This window comes from Babylonia areolata, chromosome 22 (genome assembly GCF_041734735.1).
Source record: "Babylonia areolata isolate BAREFJ2019XMU chromosome 22, ASM4173473v1, whole genome shotgun sequence".
NCBI classification, from domain to species: Eukaryota; Metazoa; Mollusca; class Gastropoda; order Neogastropoda; family Buccinidae; genus Babylonia; species Babylonia areolata.
In genome coordinates this window covers 26,954,675-26,980,117 of record NC_134897.1, presented here as the reverse complement: position 1 = coordinate 26,980,117, position 25,443 = coordinate 26,954,675, and the positions used below count along the sequence as shown (strand labels likewise).

At 44.1% G+C, this 25,443-nt stretch overlaps 1 protein-coding gene across 4 annotated transcripts in view; it reads right to left on the bottom strand.

Annotated features, from left to right (window-relative positions):
* LOC143297340 (tropomyosin-2) overlaps nt 1-25,443 on the bottom strand; it is a 71,625-nt gene that overhangs the window by 22,975 nt on the left and 23,207 nt on the right. Inside the window, exons 1-4 of one of the 4 annotated variants that reach the window (XM_076609636.1) lie at nt 24,611-24,831; nt 23,668-23,818; nt 19,844-19,969; nt 2,112-2,245 (exon numbers count right to left, since the gene is read on the bottom strand). In XM_076609636.1, the coding sequence (XP_076465751.1) occupies nt 2,112-2,245; nt 19,844-19,969; nt 23,668-23,781 (374 nt within the window). In that variant the 5' untranslated portion in view covers nt 23,782-23,818; nt 24,611-24,831. Of the gene's footprint in view, nt 1-2,111; nt 2,246-9,665; nt 9,866-19,843; nt 19,970-23,667; nt 23,819-24,610; nt 24,832-25,443 lie in introns of those variants that run through there. The other 3 variants (XM_076609634.1, XM_076609635.1, XM_076609637.1) reach the window with 3 other exon arrangements.

Here is a 25,443-nt window from a genome sequence, read left to right as displayed (position 1 = left end):
TGAAAATGAAATGGCCAATTGTGATCAGCTTGGCTATAAGCAACAAGAGTTGATTTGACATAAATAACAGTTTGTTCTTGATTTCCAGTTGTATACGGACAGAAATTTCCACCCTGAATTTAAAACAAAAAGGAAGAAAATGACATCTTAGAATTTTTTTTTTTTTTTTTTTTTTTTTTAAAGGGGTCGCTATCTTTTCATTCTGTTTATCTAGGCGTGTTTTTTCTTCTGTTTTGTTCCAAATGCCTGTGTCACCCGAGATACTGGTTTATCACCAGACCCCCCACCCCCCACTCCACCACCCCCCCAAACCCCCAGGGTCCAAGGGCCACAAGTAAACTGTCTCTGCAAAACCCCCTCTCTCCCCACTCTGGGTGCATTATTCATTCTGTCACTACTGTGATGACTGACTGACTGACTGCAGGAGTCCTCAACCTCCCCCCTGCTGTCCACGGGCGACCCACACACAGCATGCTGACCATGTCATCCCAGCCACAATGAATCTGTTTCATCTCCACAACCCCCTCCCCATGCACAGAGAAACACACACCGGCTGCAGGAACCCCACATTGCAATGAACAGGTTTACTGACAATCCCACAGATCTGCAATGAAAAACAGGCTGGCTGCCCCTCCTTCCTACACTGCACGCACCATCCTGTGTCGTGTGACTGAAAAGGGATTCCATCGTCATCGTCTCCCCACAATGATTAATCACTGCTGTTCTCACAGACAAAAGGATTACATTGCATTGGCTGATTTAACTTATGTCCACACATATCAATTTCAAAGTTAATCTGAACACTGTCTAAAGAATGCACTGGTAATACTAATGTAATAGTAATTACTGCTATACTAAAAATAGTATTTTACTGTTCATAAAATGCCATCCAACCATTCTACCCAATCACTGCTGATCACTTCCATTCTATCAATCACTGCTGACCACAACCATTCTATCCAATCACTGCTGACCACAACCATTCTATCAATTACTGCTGACCACAACCATTCTATCCAATCACTGCTGACCACAACCATTCTATCCAATCACTGTTGATCACAACCATTCTATCCAATCACTGCTGATCACAATCATTCTATCAATTACTGCTGACCACAACCACTCTATCCAATCACTGCTGACCACAACCATTCTATCCAATCACTGCTGATCACAACCATTCTATCCAATCACTGCTAATCACAATCATTCTATCAATTACTGCTGACCACAACCATTCTATCCAATCACTGCTGATCACAACCATTCTATCCAATCACTGCTGATCACAATGATTCTATCTTGCTGACCACAACCATTCTAAGCTTCTGACCACAATCATTCTACCCAATCAAGCAAGACCCACACTGTCCAATCATTCTCATCATCACCCCACTGCCCCGAAGTGTGACCCATCTCTCACTGACCATTCTACCTAATCAAACATGACCCACACTATCCTATCACTCTCATCGTCACCCCACTGCACCTCTTGCTAAACATTCTACCCAATCAACATGACCACACTGTGACACACCTCTCAGTAACCGTTCTATCCAAACCATTCTATCCAATCAACATGACCACACTCATCACTGTGACACACCTTTTGCTAACTGTCATATCAAATAAACATGATCACACTGTGTGACACACCTCTCGCTAACCACTGTACCCAATCAACAAGACCCATTCTGTCAGACTGTCCAATCATTATCCTTGTCATCCCATTGTGACACACCTATTTCTAACCATTTTATCCAATCAACATGACCTACACTGTCAGACTGTCTAATCATTATCCTCATCATCCCATTAGGACACATCTATTTCTAACCATACTACCCAATCAACAAGACCCACCTTGTGACACGCCTCTCTCTGACCATTCTATCCATTATCCAATCAACATGACCCACACTGTCACTGTGTCAGACTGTCCAACCATTATCCTTGTCACCCCATTGTAACACACCCCTTTCTAACCACTCTACCCAATCAACAAGTCCCAACCATTCTCAACATCACTCCCCTGGCATGCAACATGACGCATGACGCACCTCTTGCTAACCATTCTATCCAATCAACATGACCACACTGTGACTCACCTCTCACTCTCATCTGCAGCCTTGGAGGCCTCCTCCAGTTTCTCGGTGGCGGTCTGCAGACGCTCCTCTGACCTCTCCAAGTCCTCCTCCAGCAGCTGGATACGTCGGTTCAGTCCCGCCAGGTCACTCTCCAGCTGTCCACACACACACAGAGCTGGTCAGTACTGTGCCATGTGAATCATGGTCATTGTTTCCATTGGAATCACACACACACACACAGTGTTGGTCAGTATCACATGTACATCACTGTCTTTGTTTTCACTGGAATCACACACACACACACACACACACACACAGAGCACTGGTCAGTACTGTGCCGTGTAGTTATCACCGTCATTGTTTTCAATTGAATCACACACACACACACACACACGAACACAGAGTGCTGGTCAGTACTGTGCCACATAAATCACTGTCATTGTTTTCATTGGAATCAAACATAGACACAGACACAGACACACTCACACACAGAGCACTGGACAGTACTGTGCCATGTACATCACTGTCATTGTTTTCATTGGAATCAAACACACACACACACACACACACACACACACACACAGCCAGCCAGCTATGGCCAATACTATCCCACAAAAATCACTAAAAACATGCACATCATGAATATAAAAAATTTTTTTAAAGATATAAAACATAGACAACTTAAGCAATGTATCACCTCCAAATCATCATAAACACAATAGCAATAACAAAAATTAAAGAATGACACTTCAAACAAGTTATCAAAACAAAAATTTATCAGTATCACACACACAAACTGACTAAGTCCACAAAACACCAATGATAAGTTACACTGTGCTTTCCGACATGTACATACATGTATAAAAAATTAACAATGACAAAGCACCTGCCAGTGCCACAACAATGAGCAAAAATAACTGACATTGTTCCAAGATGACTCAGATACTTTTTTTTTTTCGTGGGTTTTTTTGTTTGTTTGTTTCTTTCTTTTTCTTGTGTGTGTGTGTGTGTGTGTGTGTGTGGCTGTGTGTGAGCGTGTTTCATTTTTGTTTTGTTTTTTGTGAACCAAAACAAAAGATTTAGAAAGGCACAAGAGAAAATACATTTCTGTACTTCATTACATTTACAGCTGAAACCTGAAACCTGTTTATAATACATCCACTAGAATACCTTCACTCCAAAACCATGACTCGAGAACAGATTCTATTTCATGCCTCCATCCATCTATGCACAAAGAAGTTAGTCACAGCACAAGATATCAATCTCTAGATCTTTGCATGAAGAAATAAATCTCTGCCTCAAATATCTTTTCACTTCTGTACAATCATGACACCCACGCTGTCTGCCGTGACAGTGATATATATAGACAGATCTACAAGTATCCTTGCCTGAAGACCCCATGATACCATCTCTGTCTCCCGCCCAAGAACTGTCCATTTTGCTTAAAATAATCATCCTCAACATCTCACTGCCATTTCATCTCTTATATCTTGGCTAGTTTAAAATAGCTGCCTCACTGACTCAGCATGCTATGGTGTAGAAACGTAAATGGTCCTCTGCCTATGCTGAAGAAATTTGTTTCCATGTCTTCAGGTTCTATGTAAGTAGATCTCTTGTCCTCGAAATACAAGATTCTGTAATTTACTGTTCATTTCTTTAACTAGACATGACACAGTGTGTGTGTGTGTGTGTGTGTGTGTGTGTGTGTGTGTGTGTGTGTGCATGCGTGCGAGTGCACATGTGTGTGAATGTGTTTGTGTATTACTGTATAGGACTGGTGTATGTGCAGGGCGGGTGCATGCATACTTGTGGACCTACATGTGTGGGGGGGCTGGGGTGTGGGTGTGTGTGTGTGTGTGCGTGCCCGCATGTATGCATATATTGTGAACATGTGTCCATGACAAGGTGAGTACTGGAAGTGCTATTCAACACCCCAAACAACTGGAATCTTTTCCCTTCCAGTTCTACTACATTTATATCCATTAATTTATTCACTGATTCAGACTCTCCAAATGGCATCTGAACAGATCATATTATGGGGAAGAAATATAGAGTATATATATATATTCTACTGGCCTGTTGGTGCTGTAATCATGCTAGATAAATCGTAGGACTGGAGCCAGAAAACTGGAAAGGGAGGGGGGAACAGACTTCCAGACGGAGAGTAGGGGACACACACACACAGACAAGCACACGCGCGCACACGCACGCACACACACACACAGACACACTCCTCTCCCACCCTCTTCTCCCCCTTCCCCACCCCAGGTGGCCCAATGCCGCAAAAGGTCATCAATATTCAATCCATCACTGCCTGCAAACTGTGGGAGGGAGGGGGAAAGCTTGAGTCAGTGAGTGGCAGTCTGTACAGGTGACCTACTTTTCTCTCAGACTGTACCAGTTCTGCCAGTCCCCCCAGTCAACAGACCATACATGGACTGTACACCTCTTGCCCTCTGGGGGCCCACAAAACAATGAGCTCTGAACAATGAGCTCTGCTGCACCAACACAATCAATCTGTACAGTACACTAGCTGGTTCCACTATGGTATCAAAAAACCACTCTCTCCAAAGCCAGCAGCAGTAGACTGTAGCCCGTTCTCAACTTCTTGATGTATTTTACAGATCTTTGTTCAGTAGCACTGGACAGTATGCTATAGTACAGTCAGTCATTTATTGTAAGCTTAACCAGTACTAGCACTAGTGCAGTAGTACAACATGCAAATTTACTTCCATGAAAGTGCATTATTTCAAGTGAGTGCTCATAAAAGTTTTAAAAACCAAAACTGAGATTACAGTATTACTATTAGTATCATATAAAATTGATGGACCGCAAAGTTTCTGTATAATTTTTTTTTTTTTAATAATCCTTTTTAACTGCTACACTAGTTTATCAATTTACTTCCTGGTGACATTGTATCACTAGCTATGGTATATTATTTGTTTTTCAGTTTATCTGCTTTTGTTTGCTATCATTTCGCCTTGACCTGAATTTCCATGACTTCAAAACCAATGTCAATCTAAAGTTGATGGTTTATGTGTTTTATTTATAAAAGCTGCCAAATGGACATTGGAAGCTGCAGAATAAAAGTGAACACAAAACTCCTTCACAGACATGTCTACATTGTCAGGAAGTTCTTTGATTTATGTGCATACATTGTGCATAACATTCCGGAGCAAGTCTGTTCATCAGTCACTCTGTGCTCACAGTGCAGGACAACAGGAGCATTGGGTGGTGGGGTGGTGGTGCGGGGGAGGGGGGGGGAGGGGCAGGAGGAGAAAAAGTGGAGGCCTCCGCTGTTCCTGTTTCAACACTGAACAGGCACCAGACAGTGAGACTGAGAGAGACTGCCTGCCTGTCTGAACCTTTGTCCAAATACTCCCCACAATCCCCCATACACTATACAGATTCAGCTTACTTCATCATACCACTCACGGTCAATCACACAACAGAAGGCTCCCCACGCCAAGTCAGCTTTTCAGGACCATTCTCCATTCCATAAGCTTGTCTGACTTTTTCTTTCTTTCTCTTGCTTACAGTTTACACAGAACTTTTTCCAAAAAACAGCACAGAACTGTGCCAATTCATGGGTATAGTTATAAATATTAAAAAAACAAAAAAAAAAATGTTTTTTAATGATAATAATGCACACAAAGCTATATAATGACCAACAAATACAAAGCGAATTTGCACTCATGAACATAACCAATTAAGCAATTTACACAATAGCAATATTCACACATTTACAAACTGTAGAACACAGAGAAAGAGTATGAGCAGCAAAACTGACCGTATTCTTTTTGTCACTTCCAAAGTTCATTTACACCAACAACGTCATCAGTCAACCGCAAGAGGATCAGATTAAAATAGATCTCAATCTAACATAAATTTATACTAATGCCGGCAATGGTATCAAGTATAGTGTATTTTATGAATGAATCAATTTAATTTTTGTATCTAAATACTACAGACCTTTATGAATTTATTTTGTGTTTTGTAAAGCACCTACATCAGTTTTCTGGTAGAGTATTATATTGTTATTCGTAATTATTACAATGCACTCATGAATATGAGTCAGTGCTTGTAGAGGTATATTTTTTAGGCATGGTCAGAACCAGTCTTTTCACAAACACCCCACCACCTTAAATGGAGACCTGTGCTTATCACAAATTCAGGACTGTTGGAGGTAATGGAAAGTTCGCTCTGACACAATTTACACACAGCCCAGTTTCACAGATTTATCAGCCTCATTAGCACAGAAGCAGAGATATGCTGGTATTTCTACCTCGCCCACCCCAATCTCCTGTTGCCACCTAAACTTTCTCACTACTCAGAGTACTCCCCAGTCTTTTTGATAAGAGCTTTCCCTGCTCCTGCAAAGTCAGCATGTGGATGCTTAGTTTATTGTCCACATGCTGTTTAGATTAAGAACATGGTGATTAAAGGCAGCTGAATACTGGCAGTTATAAAGAAGTTATCGTCTCAACTTCTTACTTTTCAAGAGAATCCCTTTCACAAGTTTCAGTTTAGAGAAAAAGAAGTAAAAATGAAAATAACTAGAAAGATATGAAAAAGGGAAGGTGTGTGTGTGTGTGTACGTGTGTGTGTGTGTGTGTGTGTGTGTGTGTGTGATTCAATGTTTGAATGAATGAATGAGTGGATGAATGAAAGAGGATGTTTTTATGTGGAAACACTATAGGAACACAGTATATTTTATGTCAGGTGATTAGAAACCCCGCTCCTACTCCCACTTACCCCTGCCCAAACAAATCCATTTGCGCCTAAAAACCTGAAACATCTAACAAAGATTACAAGCTGTTCAGCACAGTATACAGCACACACAAGAATTGCTTGTTAGCGCTATTGCTAGTCTGTTGTATCCACCACTGCAAAACACTATACTGTACATAAATAATCTGTTAATGTTTTTTATTTAATGCAGAATACTTTTTATGTGTAATTAATTCTCTTTTTTTTTTTTTTTTACTCAGAAATTTCCTCTACTCCAGAAAGTGAGCAACACACACAAGTATATCATATGTACAATATGTTGCATGGACATGTCATCAGACTCAATACGATCTGAACCGGTCCTTGCTAAGAGTCAGGAAGTTGCCAGCCATGGCCGGAAACACCATCTCAAGTGCCCCATCTTTTCATGCAACGGTCAGAAGACAGGACTGCCGCCTTCTGAACCCATCAGATTAGATGTTCATCCTGGTTTAAAAGAGTGGCAAAAATGCTTGTCTTTCATTTCAGTTCTAAATTTTTTGGAGTTTATTACTGAGCAATTGCTCACTGGATTTTTAGAACAGCTTCATAGTCACCTTCAACTAAAGTTAGAATTATAGAAGCAGGTGAATTGTTATTTGGTTTTCAAAATAGTGTTCCTTCAATCACATTCCCAGACTAATTTATTCACCAATCTGGTACATACATTAAATAGTATAATCTTGAACAAATCAGTGATCCATTATTCTAGCAAACTCACACACAGAGAAACAAAAACTAAAAGTGTAATACTAATGGCCTGACACAAAAACTATATACATACATGTATACACATCTATAGGTCAGCTTTGTTATATTCTGAGCTACCCACTCCCTTTCACTTGACCTAATGTGAGAACATCACTTGATTGTCAAATCAATTAAAGAAAGTGCAGGCACAAGCCCATGATTATATCATTAATCTAGTAGCATTTTTGTGTGCACCTGGCCCTCACCACATTCACTGCACTGCTTGCACAGCAGATGCTATCACTGGCACTGTGTCAGTATCACACTCAACTGCTCAAATTAGGCATGAACGCACTACATGATGCATGCAGAACAGATAAATAATAAAATATGTATGGTGATGAATTTGTGAAGATACAAAGGAGTAAAGGCTAACCAACAATACAGCACAGGTCTTTTACCTACCAGGCAGTTATGGCTACCTTCAGTTATTACCTCATCCATTTACGAATCTGAATATTGATACTCTCCTGTGTCTTCATCTTGTGTTTGTTGAATGATTAAATGAAGTCATGGGCCCTTTTTCTTTTACAGTTTTAGTATGCAGTACTTATAAAACATGCATGCAACAGGATATTGGAACGTATATATTATATATATATCTTTGTATATATGTGTGTGGGGTTGGGGGTGGGAGATATGGGCGTGTGTGTGTGTGTGCTTGTACAAGTAAGCGTTCATCTGTGTGTGTGTGTGTGTGCATGTTTGTGTGTGTGTGTGTGTGTGTGTGTGTGTGTGTGTGTGTGTGTGTGTGCCTGCCGTGGAAGCTGCGATACATAGACTAGAAATGAGTGTGTGGAGGAGGGGGTAGAGGAGGTGCAGGGTAATTTGTGGTGTGTGTGTGTGTGTGTGTGTGTTGGAGCTCATGTACGTTTATATGTATTTGACTGTGCTTTCATATCTGTGAAACTGCGTTTTTGGGGCATATCTGTTATGCATGTGTGGGTGTATGTGTGAATGTGTGTCTTCATGTTTTATATTTATTTGCTTATTTATCATCATTGTTGTCTTATTTATTTAATTATTTATTATTATTATTATTATTTTATCATAATTTTCATTACTACTACCTTTTTTATATCATAATTATTATTTATTTATGTAAGCTTATCTATATATATATATTTTTTTTTTCTCAAGGCCTGACTAAGCGTGTTGGGTTACACTGCTGGTCAGGCATCTGCTTGGCAGATGTGGTGTAGCGTATATGGATTTGTCCGAACGCAGTGACGCCTCCTTGAGCTACTGAAACTGAAACTGAAACTGCATGTTTTATACTATAGCTTTCTCATTGTCTTTGTTCACAGAAGCAAACAAACAAAAACAAATACAGAAGGAACACACACACACAGTCACACACACACACACATTCTATGCAAGATGACACTTTGAGAACTATAGACATAACTGCAAATCATTGACTAAAGGGAAAAGAGAAAGGAAAAGAAAACAGATAAACAAAACGATTTCTTATTCATTGCTAAATATCATTTGAACAAATTTGAAACCAGTGTTCCAAACAAAAGCCACACAAAATGAATGCAAAACGGCAGCACACTAGGGCTGGACATGTCTGGCAGCTAGATCGAATTCTGGTGCTGGCACCTAACTAAAGCACCGTCCCGAAAAAGAAAAACATAAACTTTCGAAGCCGAACTTCCATGCCGGAAGTGATCGAACATGGTGGCAGACGATTTTGCGCCTTGGCGTCCCAGAGCGGCAGAGACTCAATCAATAGATCCCAGCCCACAAAAGTCACAGAAACAATATCAACACTTCAACGTCTTCGTCCGAGAAGTTCATCGCACAGGCAAAGGTATCCAACGCCCGCCATTCCCCGTTCACTTGATCCAGACTTCCGTGAGAACGAGGACAACCAGACGACCTTAGCGCATGGCGATGCGACAACATTTTGAGCTCAGCACACACATCGCGCACAAGCACAATAAAAGCTTGAAATCATGGCACATAACACAGGCATATTCTCCACACACTAAATCGCATACAAAAACAAAACAAGCAAGGACTAGCTCTGAAATAAAGCGTGACACCTACTGCTGAATTTGCATCCCTCCAGCTATTTTTTTCTCGATTCAGTTCCTCGTTCTCGTCTTTTAAATTGTCATTCCTGTTTTTAAGGTCTTCCATTTTCTTTTTCAAAACACCCAAGGCGTTCTGAGTGGCTGACTGCATGTTGTGAAGCGCCATTGTGAATGTCCACTATCACTAAAAACACACTGACGAACGCACTGCGGTCTACACACAAGCTCGTTCACAGGCCGGTGCCGACCGTGTCACTCCGTGTCATTTGTCGCCACATCATAAATATAGTCCATAGACCCTTTCTTAATTATGTTTTAACTGTTACTTCGATGACAAATTCTAATGTTACCCTAAAATCAATAATGTATAGGTTTATGTCTTGTACGATAAGACTACATTAAATATAAAGCCTATCTTTGGTCGGCTGAGTCACGAAAAATATCATTGCGCCGGATTGTGTGTGACAAGACTGTGAGGGACTTTCTGGTCATGTGACCAAACTTCACTCTCAAAGGGGCTCGGACACACTTTCAGAATTTTACCTGGCTATTCCGTTCTCCACCCCACCTCCACCCCCTTAAAAAAAAATTCTTTTGTTTATTCACTTTATACGATTTCATACCGGACGCAGATCATAAAAGGGTGAATTCACATACAGTGTCAAATCAACCAACGACACTAAACTTACAGTTTTTATTCGACTGGCTGAAGCTCATTTTAACTCAACAAACTTTTCATATTTTGTCGGAAAACGTCGACTTCCTTGTTAGCATCCATCGTCATGAAATCCACCACAATCATCTTTTCAATTTATGAATCATTAAATGACCACCGATAAAAACAGCAACAACCCCATTATCAGTCATGTTCAAGAGCATCAGAAAACAACCATTCAACAACAACAACAACAACAACAACAACAAACCAGACAGACTGATTTCATCTCTAGATTATTGCCCAAAACTCCAACTTACTCCTAATTCGCAGGTGAAATTCAAGAGTGACCGACTGAATTATAAGGGGAATAACTCTTTATTGATCTGATGACATTGGAGCATGAACACTTATCGAACCTGTTTCAAGGGATTCACGCTTCGCAAGAAAAACAGCAGTGGGAAGGGGGCGGAGGGGAGGAGGGGGGAGATGGGGGGGGGGGTATGTTGTGCTGCGTGCCAACCAATCTAAGCTCGGCGTCAGCGAGTCAAAAAATGAACGCGTATGTGTGTGTGTGTGTGTGTGTGTGTGTGTGTGTGTGTGTGTGTGTGTGTGTGTGCGGGGTGTGTGTGTCGGGGGGTGGGGTGGGGGGGGGGGGGGGGGGGGGTTAATGGGTGGTATGTGCGTGAGAGAGAGAGAGAGAGAGAGAGAGAGAGAGAGAGAGAGAGAGAGAGAGCAAAATTTAATGTGCATGGCTCTTAAAGGCTTATTCCTTTTTTCCCCAAAGCATGCACACTATTCGCGCGCGTAAAAGAGTTCGAGAGGATAACGCAAGCTCACACAACTAATGGGACTGGATTGGAGGGGAGAGAGAGAGAGAGAGGGAGACAGACAGACAGACAGACACAGAGGATCGAAGACGTTTGAACTGTGAAAGAACAGCTTCTGCACACACAGACCTTGTTTGTTTCCTTTATGTGAGTGTGTGTTTGGGGGGGGGGGGGGGGATAGGGAGGGGGGGAGGGAAAGGGAGGGGGGCGCCAAATGCCTGACATTCGGATTGACCCAACGAGCTGGTCAGGTCATGAATGCCGACCAAGTGCAGTCTGGAAAAACAAAACAAAAAAAGTGCGCGGTGTAGCAACGGGTTTCCCCGTACGGTATTGATCACAAGACCAGCCAGCCACCAGACAGACAACACAGTACAGACACTGATTTCAGTCCGCTACTGATGATGATGATGATGATAATAATTATCATTATTATTATTGTTGTTGTTGTCGTTGTTGTTGTTGTGACTGATCATCATTTCATATTCCAAATTCTACTAACCCGGTTGGACACTTGGAAAACGTTCTGCAGCTCGGAGCCTATGATGGCGTATTTGATCATCGTGTTGGAATTGAACCCCAGCTGACTGCACGGGATGAAGATGCCCACCACCCCGAACCCCCCTCCCCCGCCCGCCACCGCCGCTTCCAGAGCAGCTGCCGCCCGCAGTCTGGACTGGCGGCGAGGGGGCGGAGGGGGATGGGCGGCCTCTTCCTCCCCCGACATCTCCAAGTCCGAGAACAAGGGTTCGTTGCTGTTGATGATGCGGTCATACTCGCTGGGACTGTAGGTGGGCAGGTTCCCGCCCTCTGGTTCTGGTCGTCTACTGACCTTGTGCACTTTCTTTTTGTCTCGTTTGTTCTCGGATTTGGCCGTTTTCGTTTTGGTCGTTTTGTTGCTGTTGCTGGTGGGTTTGCTGTTGTGAGTGTTTTTGTGTTGTTGTGCATCTGTGGAGTCTGAGCACTGAGAGGAGGTGACGGGAGTTTGAGGGGAACCGGTATTTGTGGAGTTGGACGTGAGAAGCGGGGAGCTCTCTTTGGACGAGTCTTTGGAGCGGCCTTTCTTCTTCTTGCCCTTCTTGTGGCCCTTCTTCTTCTTCACCTTGGTCCCGGCTTCCGCGGCCTCTGACGTCGCTCTGCTGCCCATGTTGGTCCCAGATTCGGTGGGCGTGTTCTCCGCGGCCTCGGAGTCTTGCAGGGAGGAGGGGGAGAGTTCTCGGGACAGGGAGAGGGTGGAGGCGGACAGCTGGGAATCCTGGGACAACCCCGCCCCAAGACACTCGCTGGCCCCGTCGGTCGGCTCGCAGCTCTTCCCCTCGCCCTCCACCATACCCACCACCCCGCCCCCCTCAGTGATTCCTGAACCGATTCCAGCAGCGAGGAACGACAAGGATGGTGGTGGAGGTGGTGGTGGTGATGATGATGATGATGATGACTGTGGTAGTGGGTGGTGGTGGGGGGAGTCGGTGGCGAGGTGGTCCATCAGAACTTCGCTCTGGGTCGGGGAGGAGGTGGTGGTGGTGGAGGAGGTGGTGGTGGTGGTGGTGTCGTTGGGCGCCTGTGGGGCACACGCACAGGGCAGTGATCAGAGCAGACGTCGCCTGGCAAACACGGGGCAAGTTTTAACATTTCCTCCCCCACCCCCTCTTGCCCCAGTCATCATCCGTTCTTCTTTGTGTGTGTGTGTGCGTGTGTGTGTGTGTGTGTGTGTGTGTGTGTGTGTGTGTGTGAGGGAGGGATGGGGGGGGAGGGAGAGAAAGAACGAGAGAGAGAGAGAGAGAGAGTGTGTGTGTGTGTGTGTGTGTGTGTGTTTCCTTGCACAGTTCACGTTTCTTTGCATGTCTTTATTTTCATCTGTATCTCCACACATTTCTTTCAAAATCAAAATCAAAACAACAGGAAGCTGAGAATCGCATTTGAAAAGAAACATAGGGTGCTGCTGTCGAATTGAAAGCAAACGGGAGTTTAAAAAAAAAATCGGAAAGTGCATTGTCACTGATCACAGCTATCAGAAACTAGATTAAACGAAAATCAAATTAAAAAAAGAAAAGAAAAAAAAAGAAAAAGAAGGACGAGGAGGATTGTGTGTTGACGACCATGCGGCAACGCAAACTTCACCGCGCGGGATATTATGAACACAAAACAGCAGCGACAGCAGCAACGAACTGGCACACTACTTTGCTACTCCCACACACGCGCACAGCGGAGACTTGGCGAGGTCAAGAGTGCGGGGGGAGGAGTTTGGCACAGCCAAGGGAGAGTTCCGTGTTCTCGCGCGTGCCGGTTCACTCAGCACATTCCTTGCATTGTATTCCATATATGGCGGAGGTGACGTCATCAGCAGAGGTCCCAGGCGCACAGCGAAATGTTGGGGGTTTCGTGGGTCGCTGGGTGGCTTGAGGGGCAGGGCCGGCTGTGGTCAGTTTTGTCCAGTTTTTGCTGATAATTCGGCCACCATGCCAGTCCAGATTGTGATTCAGCTCTTCCATTTTTCTTTCCGTCCCTGATTTTACATTTACCAAAGATCACTCACGCAGAGTAAAGGGATGAACCTTTACAATATCCCACTGTGTGTGTGTAAAGTGTTGATAGTTCGCAACGCCACTGGATTGCGTAATTGCTTTGGCAGATTTGAGGTCAATAGTGCGAATGATTGTGGCAGTAGTGGTTTATCAGGCTCTCTGATGGCGTTGTGGGGAATCATGTGTCGTGGCTCTTCTCCTTCTTCCTTTGAGAGAGAGAGAGAGGTGGGAAGTGGAGTCATACTGCTGGCACAAGAAGGAATGAAGTAATCGGGTGGGTGTCCAATTTCTCCCAGTCGTTTGATAAAAAAACAAAAAAAAAAAAAAAAAACACACCAGCATCATGTTTCAACCTTCTGGGAATGCTGTATGAAGTCAGACTGGGGGATGAAAGGAAAGCCAGAGCCGGTGATTTAGCTGAAAATTCCCACAGTTGAAGGCGATCAACAGTTAATGAAATATCCGTTGTGTCCAGATTGATGCTGTCACAATTAACACCACTGATATCGACATAGCTTATAATATATACTGAGCTGAAACGGATTGTCCGACATTAGTTTAACTGTCTGCTATATATGCCCATATTGATCATCGTAGCGCAGCTATTGCAGTTGCGCACACAAGCAGAAGGCGCGCACGTTCACTGATACTCGATCGCTCGCGCAGGCACGCACGCATGTACGCAAGCACGTTCGCGTACCGGTGTTATAAGACAACAAACCGATTACATCACTATGCGTTGACTGAAAGACAGGAACGTTCATAAACTCCGTCAAAAGACAACAGAACCAGAGTATGCGTTACTGAAAGACACACATAAACGTTTATTCACGGGCAGTCACCACCTCCACCAGAACACACCGTGGATGCATTCAGGTACATACATGTTAAAACCCACCCGCCGTGGCTGCACACGGTACCAGGTTCCAGACAAGACAAGGAACGGCCAGGGAAACAAACAAAAATAGAAACCAGCGCAACACCCAGTGGTGGTCACAATTCGATGTGTAAAGTTAACCTGACTCCCAACCCCCCACCCCCTCTGTATATTCACATTGAATATATATATAGTATATATCTGTGTGTGTGTCTAAAATTATAAACGAGAGACAGGCAGAATAAGTCATGTGAATACAGTCTTGGTAAAGGATAGTTATCTGTCATCACTGATCCCACTGAGGGGGCGCCACGTGTCCCTGAAACAGCACAGGGCCCCAGGAAGCAGCAGAGAACTACAACAATGCAGGACACAACTGGCGCCCCAGTGCCAGAAACTATGGCAGCAAAGCGTTAATCTTGGCATACACTGCTGTCATTTATTTCACCCCTTGACTGATCGGAGCTTTGGTGAAGTAAGGTTTTTTTCATCTTTAACCGCTGAACTTTGGTGAAAGTTCCGTAAAATATTTAACCCTCTAACTGCTGCACTTTGGTGAAAGTTCTTGGTGTGAAATCTTTAACCCTTTGACTGCTGAGTGTTGGTGAACTGAGATCAATGTGGTCTGAATCTGAAGTGCGCTCAGTGCATTGTGTATACTTTGAAGTGATGCTGTAATTGGTTCTGCTGAACTGACAAAAGCAAGGTAATTCCAAGAGGAAGAAGTCGTTCAGAAGTGTACAATACAATGCAATACAATGCCCAAAACTCTTTATCGACATAAAACATAATTGTGGCAGATAGCATATTACGAGACAGACACAGAGAGAGAGAGAGGGAGAGAGAACGGCGGAGAGAGGGGTAGGGGCGTGGCGGGACAGGGATGTGTGTGTGTAGGGAGTTGGGTGCGAGGGAGACACTGAGAGAGACACACACACACACACAAAAAGAGTCAGACAGACAGACAGAGAGAAACAGAAGGACAGGGATGCAGGGGAGACCGAGACAGGGTGAGGGACAGAAAGTGTGTGACTAGCATCAACAAAGTGAACACAAGTGAGCAAGAAAGAGAGGAGGGGTGAGGATAAACAGAAGATGAACAGAGACATCGGCAGGCAGACAGAGAGGGAGAGATAGGGGGAGGGGGGGGGGGAGAGCGAGCGAGCAAGAGAGAGAGAGAGAATCAAAGACAGAGCAGTGGAATTCGCACCACAAACAAAACCTACCAGAAAAAAACAACGTAATGTCAGAACCGTCAAAAGCGATCCAGTAATTATTGTCATCACTCTAATAATTAGCCCGACACAAGCCCTCGTTATTTACATACAATCATCACATAGCAATTACCAGCCAACGATTGTTATCAAAACAGCCTATTACTACGGGAGATTTCTTGCTCAAAATGTCAGCACAGTAATTTTCGTGTTGAAAAAAAAAGTTATATATTTTTCTTTAAAAGAGTAAATAAACCACCAGCTAAGTAATTGTGGTGTTGCGCGTATTTTTTCGGGTTTCTTATATACTTGTTATCATGCTTTAAGCACAGACGTAATATCATCATAATAAATCGCTTCGAAATCATTAATTGTGACTTTGAAATAAATCAACGAGATTCATGCCCATGCGCGTCCGGAACAGTTTAAAAAAAAAAAAAATTCAAAATTGGTCATTCTGACTTTCGCGCATGTCAAAAAGACATTAATGACTGTGATTTGGCCTAATTCACACACTGCTGGTGCCACTCTGGTATCAAACGTCATACAACTGTTGATTCTTATTTATATTTCTGCTGACTCATTATCCCATAGATTAATCGTGCCCCTGGACCCCCCTCCCTCTCCCCGAAAAATGATGGGCCGGGGAGTGGGGGTGTAGGGGTGGGGGATAAAATCGGTAATTATTTTTTAAATGAAAAGCGCACCGCACTCTGCTGCGATTTATTAAAAAAAAAAAAAAAAAAAAAAAAAAAAATATATATATATATATATATATTCGACGATTACACCCTTCACGAAGAATGATACTAATTTCTTTTCTTTTTTTTAAAAAAAAAAAGATGGATAATTCATGTTGGCCTCGTCATAGCAATCCAGTAGCGACAGTATCTCACAAAGATTACAACTTCAGTGTTGGAAACGGATCTGATATATATATATATAAACACATGTCATTGAGTCCATCGGAAATTGTCAGTCTCTGAAATCGGACTCTCCCATATCTGCTCCATATTTCCACGAAAAGTGACATGGGGCGTTACTTGACCAGGATATGTCTCTACCATACTGAGCATAGCCATGGCACAAGCCACACAGCGACACAGGATGTCAGTTAACTATGGGCGGGTTGCATGAGCGCACTCAGTAGCGGAAAGTATGCTTAACGGTAAGAACGTTCCCAACTCCAATTCCACAGATTAGAAACATTCTTCACTCTAAGCAAACTTAGCGCTGCAAAGATCTCCCCATACAACTCGCCCAGGAGCACACGATTCTTGCCGGTTATATGCACGGCATTCCGTTTCCACTTTAGTGTCCTGGAAAAATTAGCCATACGTGTCGTTCTGCCGTCTCCAAGTTTGCTTTTTTACGCAGTCAAGAGAAGAAAATCATACTGTGAAGACTGACATGCATCACTTTTTAAGTGCACCACTCTCTGGTTTCACGTTTGATATATGTACTCGATATGTGAGTTTGATCAATAGACAGCATGCTGTTGTACTTCGTGGCTCGTCGTATATTCGGATATAATTATGATTAAATGAATTGATTATCATTGTACCAATTGTTGGGTGCACATTTGATACATATAGTACATCTAGATCCGTTGTCCTTACCCCCTCCCCGCCATTATTTATTTTCATTCATTCAGTTATTTTTGGTTGTATATAGGCCTTTGACCCAAATAAGATTAAACCACCTGAACCTGAATGTGACTTTCCCAAGATCTGTCTGCCAAGCAGAGTCATGACACAAGCCACGAACAACGTGACCTCAAGGGCGTTAGCCAATGGTGATCGTTAAACACGGCTCAACGACTACCAATCAGGGACGACGACTGTCCATCAGTGATACACATCTGGTTAGGTTTTTACGTGGGCAATGCTGTCGGTCATCGTTCAATAACAGTTGACGGTCAATGATCAGTGATTCAGGAGCCCTGTCACACACTCCACGGGGCTTCGTTTCACGGCAAACCAACACAAAGATGTGTCGCATCGCCCAGACCAGTCTGAATGATTTCGGTGCAGCGGTAAAAACAAACAACAACTGAACAGTGCTCTCTCTTCTCTGTCTTACTCTCAAACACAGACACAAAATCGAGCGCACTCATATTACACGCGCCCGTGCGTGCACTGCAACACACACACACACACACACACACACACACACACACACGTATGGACATGAACTCTTCATACTTATACACACGTAGATATACATACATGAACACATACCACACATACATGCGAAACTGACAACAAAGCAACATAAAGGCCTGACTGTAACTGCCCAAGCAAAGGACGGATGGTGAAATCTGTACCACACAAACGAAACATTCCAGTCGAAACGTCTTCGTTTTCATGGGAATTGTTTATTTAAAGCAAGACCGATTCGGGTAATCTTTACCATCAGCACAATGAAAATATACATTGAACACATATCATTTGACAACAGAATTATCATCGCTGGCCAGCTCTATATGAATGTATGACTGGTGTATGTTCACAACCCCTAGGCTCCATCAAATCTTTAACACATGCCTTAACAATTCTCACACGCACCACACGGTCACGTTTTATAATTTTATCAGCCAGAATTCACCCCAGTGACAAATCTCTCGCCGTAAGCTTTCACAAACCTCTTTGATAGACTTCGCAAATCTCTTGCCAGCTTTCCAAATTTTTCGTCAGTCCACACAGACTTTGAGTCAAACTGGTCAAATCTCTCACTGATTATCATATATCTCTGATTAGCATATTTTTTTTAACAAATTACTCGTGATTACTCATATAAATCTCAATAACCAGATTTAAAGAGAAAAACAACTTAATGAAATCTTTCACACATTCATAAATCACTCACATCCGTTCACAATTATTCTAAGAAGCTTCACTCATCTCTCATTATTCTCCTTCCCAAAAAATTCTTGTCAGATACACAAAGATCCCTGTGATCACTGTTTCTCAGAAATATAATACTCCACAAATCCCCAACGAACCCTTCTCAAATCCCTCGTTCCCTCGTAACACATTGCATACTTTCACATTAATCCTGGAAACGTCTCCACACACTTCTCAGCCCCCCCCCCCCCCCCCCCCCCCCCCCGCCACCCACACACACACACACACCCCGCCAGCGATGGAAGGCGAACAATACATTGAAATGAAATTGTCAACTTGTCAACTTGAAAAGAAACAAACACATCATTCTACCAACCATTTATTCATTTTATCTTTTCCCCGAAATCTCAGGAAACTGACAACACAGTAACATCACGGCAATGAGTCACGGGTAAAACAAACACAGGACGAATAGCTGATTCCCCAAAGCAGCCAATAATTACATAAACCAACCATGTGTACGGTATAGTAAACGACCACGAAGCCATCGATCAATGCACGCGGACGAACACGCCAACAGCTTAATGCAGAAACAACAAGTTCCATGTTTGTGTGATGCGTGTCCTGTGTGTTTCTTTGTTCTCCGCACACATATAGACCATTTCTTGTCACCGTAGCGTCCACGAAGGAGATAGTGTCCACATCCCCTGTCCCCCAAACCTCGCACCTTCCCCCTCCATTCTCACCCTTCAGCTTGCACGAACACACACACACACACACACACACACACACACACACACACACTGGCGAACATAAGCACGCACACACACACACACACACACACACACACTGACAAACGTGTGTGCGCGCGCGCGCACACACACACACACACACACACACACATGACACTGATGCACACGCACATATGCACGTAGGTACGTACACACGCACACACACCACTGATTCATACATGAATCTGCATGAACTCATGTTCTCTCTCTCTCTGTCTCTCTCTCTCTCTCTCTCTCTCTCTCTCACACACACACACACACACACACACACACACACACACACACACACACACACACACACACACACACACACACACACACCAGCAACAACAACGACAACAACAGAGTGAACCATAGTGATAACAGGCCGACAGAGCACAAAAAGAGGATAAAAGAAGAGTTGCTCACAGTGACAACCGAGGAAGAAGTATATAAAAAAAAGAGTGGTGCACCTACCTCATTGACTCTCTTCTCTGAGGCCTCAAGCTTGGTGTTGGCGTCAATGAGGTCCTCATTGGCTTTGTCGAAGTCGTTTTCCAAGTTGGAGAACTTCTTTTGGAGAGTGTTCAGGTCTTCTTCCAACTGTTACACAAACAACACATACCATATCAAAACACTTGTTCCAAATTTCCTTTTTACACAGAATCAAAAGTTTAAACTTACTTGCAAATTTATATCAGTGGACTCTCACCAGCTATACCACCACAATCTTTACCAAGGAATAATAAAACATAAAACCAAAATCCACTTTAGTGAAACGCAGCTATGCGTATGTTTATTATACCAGTACCTTTCTCATACTGAAATGCAGCTGTGCAAATATTTATTACTAATACATTTCTCATACTGTAACTGAATCACGCAAGTGTTATCACTTATGCCTTTTTTTCCTTGCTGAAATGCAACTATGCAAAATGTTCATAACAAACCCCGTTCTCAGACAACAGTTTGAATGACACCCGGATAGGATAGAAGGGGGTGGGTGTGTGTGTGTGTGTGTGTGTGTGTGTGTGGGTCGGGGGGCGGGGGGGGGGGGGGGCAACATGTAGCAGTATCATAAAGGTTACAAATCAACAACAAAGGGAAGACCGCCCATGTTCTGTGCACATCCAGTGATATAATAACTTGGACAATAACTTGAATATGACATTCTGGCACTGTTTATTGAATAAACAGATTACTTGCTATACATCCCGCTCCCAATATTTGACTCATATTAGCAAATAATCTTTGTCTGTGTCTCTCCGTGTCTCTGTCATTCGCTCTCTGTGTGTGTGTGCTGTTTTTCTCTCTGTTTTCCGGCAGTCTGTGCCAATGTCCACGTCAATGATGAACGTCAAGACAGATTGAGCCAATGTCCACGTCAGTGATGAACGTCAAGACAGACTGAGCCAATGTCCACGTCAATGATGAACGTCAAGACAGATTGAGCCAATGTCCACGTCAATGATGAACGCCAAGACAGATTGAGCCAATGTCCACGTCAATGATGAACGTCAAGACAGATTGAGCCAATGTCCACGTCAATGATGAACGTCAAGACATACTGAGCCAATGTCCACGTCAATGATGAACGTCAAAACAGAGAGTGTGATGACTGGAATGCAGACAGAGGTGTGTGATGTATTCAGCAGCATTGTCTAATGAAGTCAGCACAGCGGCAAAGAAACAACGACAACAGGTGATATGTGTCACAGCGAATGAAGTTTTCTGAACCTGACTCATGCAAATCGACGTTTATTTATTCCTTTGTCTGTCTATGTATGTATGTATGTATGTATGTATGTAGATCTGACTATCTGTATATCTCTCCGTCTATTTTTACCAGGCTGTTTGGGAAATGTATACCTCTCGAAAATTTCCTTAGGCTTTTCGTTTCGTTTGCCACATTTTTGGAAAGAACTGGCCACACACGTACACAACACACACACACACACACTCTCTCTCTCTCTCTCTCTCCGATTTCCTATCATCACCCTGTCCACTTACATTTCACACCCCTCCACCTTCAATCTCACCCAGCCTCTTCCCTATACAACCCCCACTCTCCCAATCACACACACGCACAACTCAGAACTCCCTCTCTCACTTTCTCCTCCTCCTCCCCCCTCTCTCTCTCCCTCACCCCCCCCCCCCCCCCCCTCTTCTCTCTCTCTGTTAGCGCACGTACACAGAATCGTTGTGAAGCGTTTCGTGATGTGTGACTCAAGTTAAAAAGAAAAACAGAAGGAGCGTTGAACTCCGTTGAAAGAAAACGCCCTTTCTACTTTGCAACTCTCCCAACACACAACACCACTAAAAAAAAAAACCTCCACTGCTTGATATCTTGCCTGGTTGCCTGCGTCCCCCCCCTCCCGACCCCCTTCCACCCTTCCCACCACCACACACCCACAACCACAGAGCTAACATCTTATCACCAACACTTCCCTCCCCCCCCCCCCTCCTTCCCCGCCCACCGCACGGCACTCCCATTCCCCTTTCTGGTCAAGAAGAAGCCGACTTTACCAGACCTTCCTGCAAAGATTGCAGCCGTCACCACCCCCTCCACTTCAAGCCCATCTTTTTTGTTTGTTTGTTTGTTTAGTTTTGTTTTGTTTTGCATTGTAGTTTCACTGGCATCCTGTGAAAGCTAGTCTATAAAATAACTAAAGGCCCTATGACGGAACGATTGCAGAAGACGGTGACCTTTGCTCTGCTCTAAGAAAAACAAGAGAGATAAAATTTGGAGGTTTTTTTTTCGTAATTTGCTCACGTGCAAACCTGGTGACTCAGACATGAAGAACTCGAGTGATAAATGTGTGCATCCTGGTCATGTCAGTTTGATAGGTTACCATGCCTTGCGTGATTCAGTGGTGGTGTTCTTCCCTGTCTCTGTCTCTCTGTCTCTGTCTGTCTGTCTGTCTGTCTGTCTCTTACTGCACGAGGCGAGGTTGAAGTAAAGTCTTGGGTCTTCATCATCTATATTTACTACAGTTTTGAGTCTTTTTTTCCAGAAATATTCTCTGTGTGCATTTGTCATGCTAGGGGCTGTTGGCTTGTCATTCAAATCATTCAGCGTCAGTGTCAGTGTCAGCGTGAGCGTCAGTGTCAGTGTCTTCACCCATTCTGCTATCATTTCAGCTCAAACTGAATTCTTTTCGAATGAAATAGGTCAGCAGCAGCCTGTCCCATCCCAGTTCGTCATACAGATCCGCCAAGGTTCTCTCTCCCGCTCTTTCTTTGACACACTGCCTGATGTTCCACATCTTTTCTGTGTAACATTCATCCCTAACTAAAGACAAGAAAACAAATTACTCTTTTATTCCTTTCCTTTCTAATCTATGCTGTGGAATTGTTCAAGAGTTCGTTCTTTGAGTTTCTGAAGATTATTTAGATGTGGGACGGGAAGGAGGGTCATACTTATTCGATTATTGTCAACGCTTGGCTTAGATCAGAGATTAACTTAAGATGCAGCTGGACCAACAGCATAGTGGGTGCTGTATGATGAATAGTTTCTCCTCTACAGTGGGAATTGGTTGGCAAATTAAGTCTTTTGAAAAGGACCATGACTCTCAAACAAAGAGGCAAACTGCATACGTTCTTAGTGCTGCAGCCTTGGGAACGAGTTGGCCTTTAGGAACTAACTCAACGCCGAACTGTCCTAAAGCCCTCTAGGCCGAGAGAGTGGGGATGTAACTTGGGCAAGACACTCTACACTATGATCAAATTCTAGCCCAGATAGCCAGGACAGCAGCTGCCACCTCTACTGTTCTGATGGTCATGGATGAACTCGACACAACTGTCATACATCATACGTATGTCTATCCATGCACTTCGCTCAGCTTTTGTGAAGTATGCATGGTTGGGAGGGGAGGGGAGGGGTGGGGGGCACACACAGAACGACGGGTTCTCTGACTGGCACAGACTGAATGACGCGTCATTGCAGACGGTTTTTCAGACGAGAAAAGATGGCAGCAATGTTAGTTTAGCAACTGAATCTGTATCAAAAATTAATGATAACTCTCAAAGTGGAGTCGAAAAATACACACAAATTAGAGTTACAACATCTATTCTTGGTAATATCATTCCACATATGCACGGAAACTGCAGTTTAACTAATTTAACCCCAGGGACATTACAGCCTGGGCAGGTTCCCCTGCCACAATCAGGACCGATTAGTTAAATAGGTCCCTGAATTTAGGACACTAAAACAGGACTCTATCGTGAGTGAGTTATACACGCAGTGTGGTGCTGACCTTTTAGTGAAGTGTGTGTCGTGTCTGTGCAGGCTCTGTACTCACCTTGGCCTTCTGCTCCTCCGTGTCCCGGAGCTTCTGCTCCATCTGTTCCGCGCGGTCCAGCGCGTTTTCCTTGTCCATTTTCATGGCCAACATCTTCTTCTTGATGGCGTCCATGGCTGCTGGTTTGTGGAGAGTTCCGCTAACACGTTACCTGTACACACACACACACACACACACACACACACACACACACACACACACACCAAAAATCACAATTGTGGATAGACTTTGAACAACAGAACGAATGAACACACAACACACACGTCGTCAAATATCACGTGCAGTGAAAAGACGTTAAGCTACAGAACGAACCAACACACAAATACACATATCGCGTACGGTGAAAAGACGTCAAACGTAAGACCGAACGAAACACACCCACACCCTCAGTCAACCATTATGGCAAGAAGTTTGCTTCGTGTAGCCACTGAGAGCATTGAAACAACATCACTTTTATCTCTCTCCTTTTTTCTCCATCATCTTCTTCTTTCTTTTGCCTTCACCCCCGAAGAAAGAAAGAAAAACCACACCAGAAAAATAAAAAACACACACACACAAAAAGAAAAAAAGAAAAAAAAGAAAAGAAAAGTTCTTCAACAGCAAAACTCCACAAAAAGAAATCATACGAAGCCCCTATCCCCCCCCCACCACCACCCGTCCCCCAAATGAAACAAACCAGCAGGAGGAGAGACTGGAATCGCAAAGGTCGAAAAATAAACCCCGATGGGATAAAAATAACAAAGCAACCACCACAAACTAAGAACAAATTCGAAAGTGGAGAAAAATAACAAGGGAAAAAAAACCAGAAGTGAAGTCAGTCGCTGCCTTACTGACGATGAAAAACTAAGGCTGCTTGCTAGCAGCAGTGAACTGAAGAAGGAGAAGGAGAAGAAGCCAAGAAATCTGGCTTTGTGAGAAAGAGCACAAGTACACAGCCACTGACCGGGAGGGAGAGAAGGAGCGAGAAGAGAGTCCGCTGGAGCAGTGAGTGGTAGTGCTGGGTAGCTATAGAGACTCGGTAGGATCTCTCAGCCCACTTGCCCTGGGATACGGTGGCAGGCAGTACCAAAAGGCAGGGGTGAGAGCCGTGTCAGAGAAGACCCAGAGAGAGAGGAACGCAGGTGCCAGACTCGAAAAGGGCTTGTGCTGCTGTGATCACCTTCACCCTCAGCTTTGGCCCCTAAAGTTTTGCCTGCCACCAGGCGGCGCTGGGCCCTCACCAGCCAATCAGAAGCGACGTTAGAGAGAAGGGATGGGGTGAGATAGTCGGGGGCTACCACTATAGGGTTACTGCCATGTTTGGCAAAGCTGAGTCTGCGAGCTGTTTTGTGTGGAGGAGGGAGGGTGGGAGAGGGAGGGGGGAAGGATGGGAAGGGAGGAGGAGGGTGGGGGGTGGGGGGGGGGGGGGGTTGAGGCACGAGCGGGTTGTGAGCACACACTCACACACACAGCACGTGGAGCGGAGCACACACAGCCTGACTGACGGATGCATGGCTGACGGTGCCGTGTTGGTTCCAGACCGTTACACACCTTGATGCCGGCAGAGGTGAGAATCGCAGCTGCAGACTTCACTGTAGAGGCTCTGCCTCTCTCTCTCTCTCTCTCTCTCTCTCTCTCTCTCTCTCTCTCTCTCTCTCTTCGACTGGTACAGTGTCGGCATCACAGGTACACGGGGAAATTGATGATAGGCACAGATCACTGGTAGGGCACTGCTGGGTACTATCAGATCCTCTCTCTCTCTCTCTTTCGGTAAACTCTTTCTCCCTCGCCCCCCTC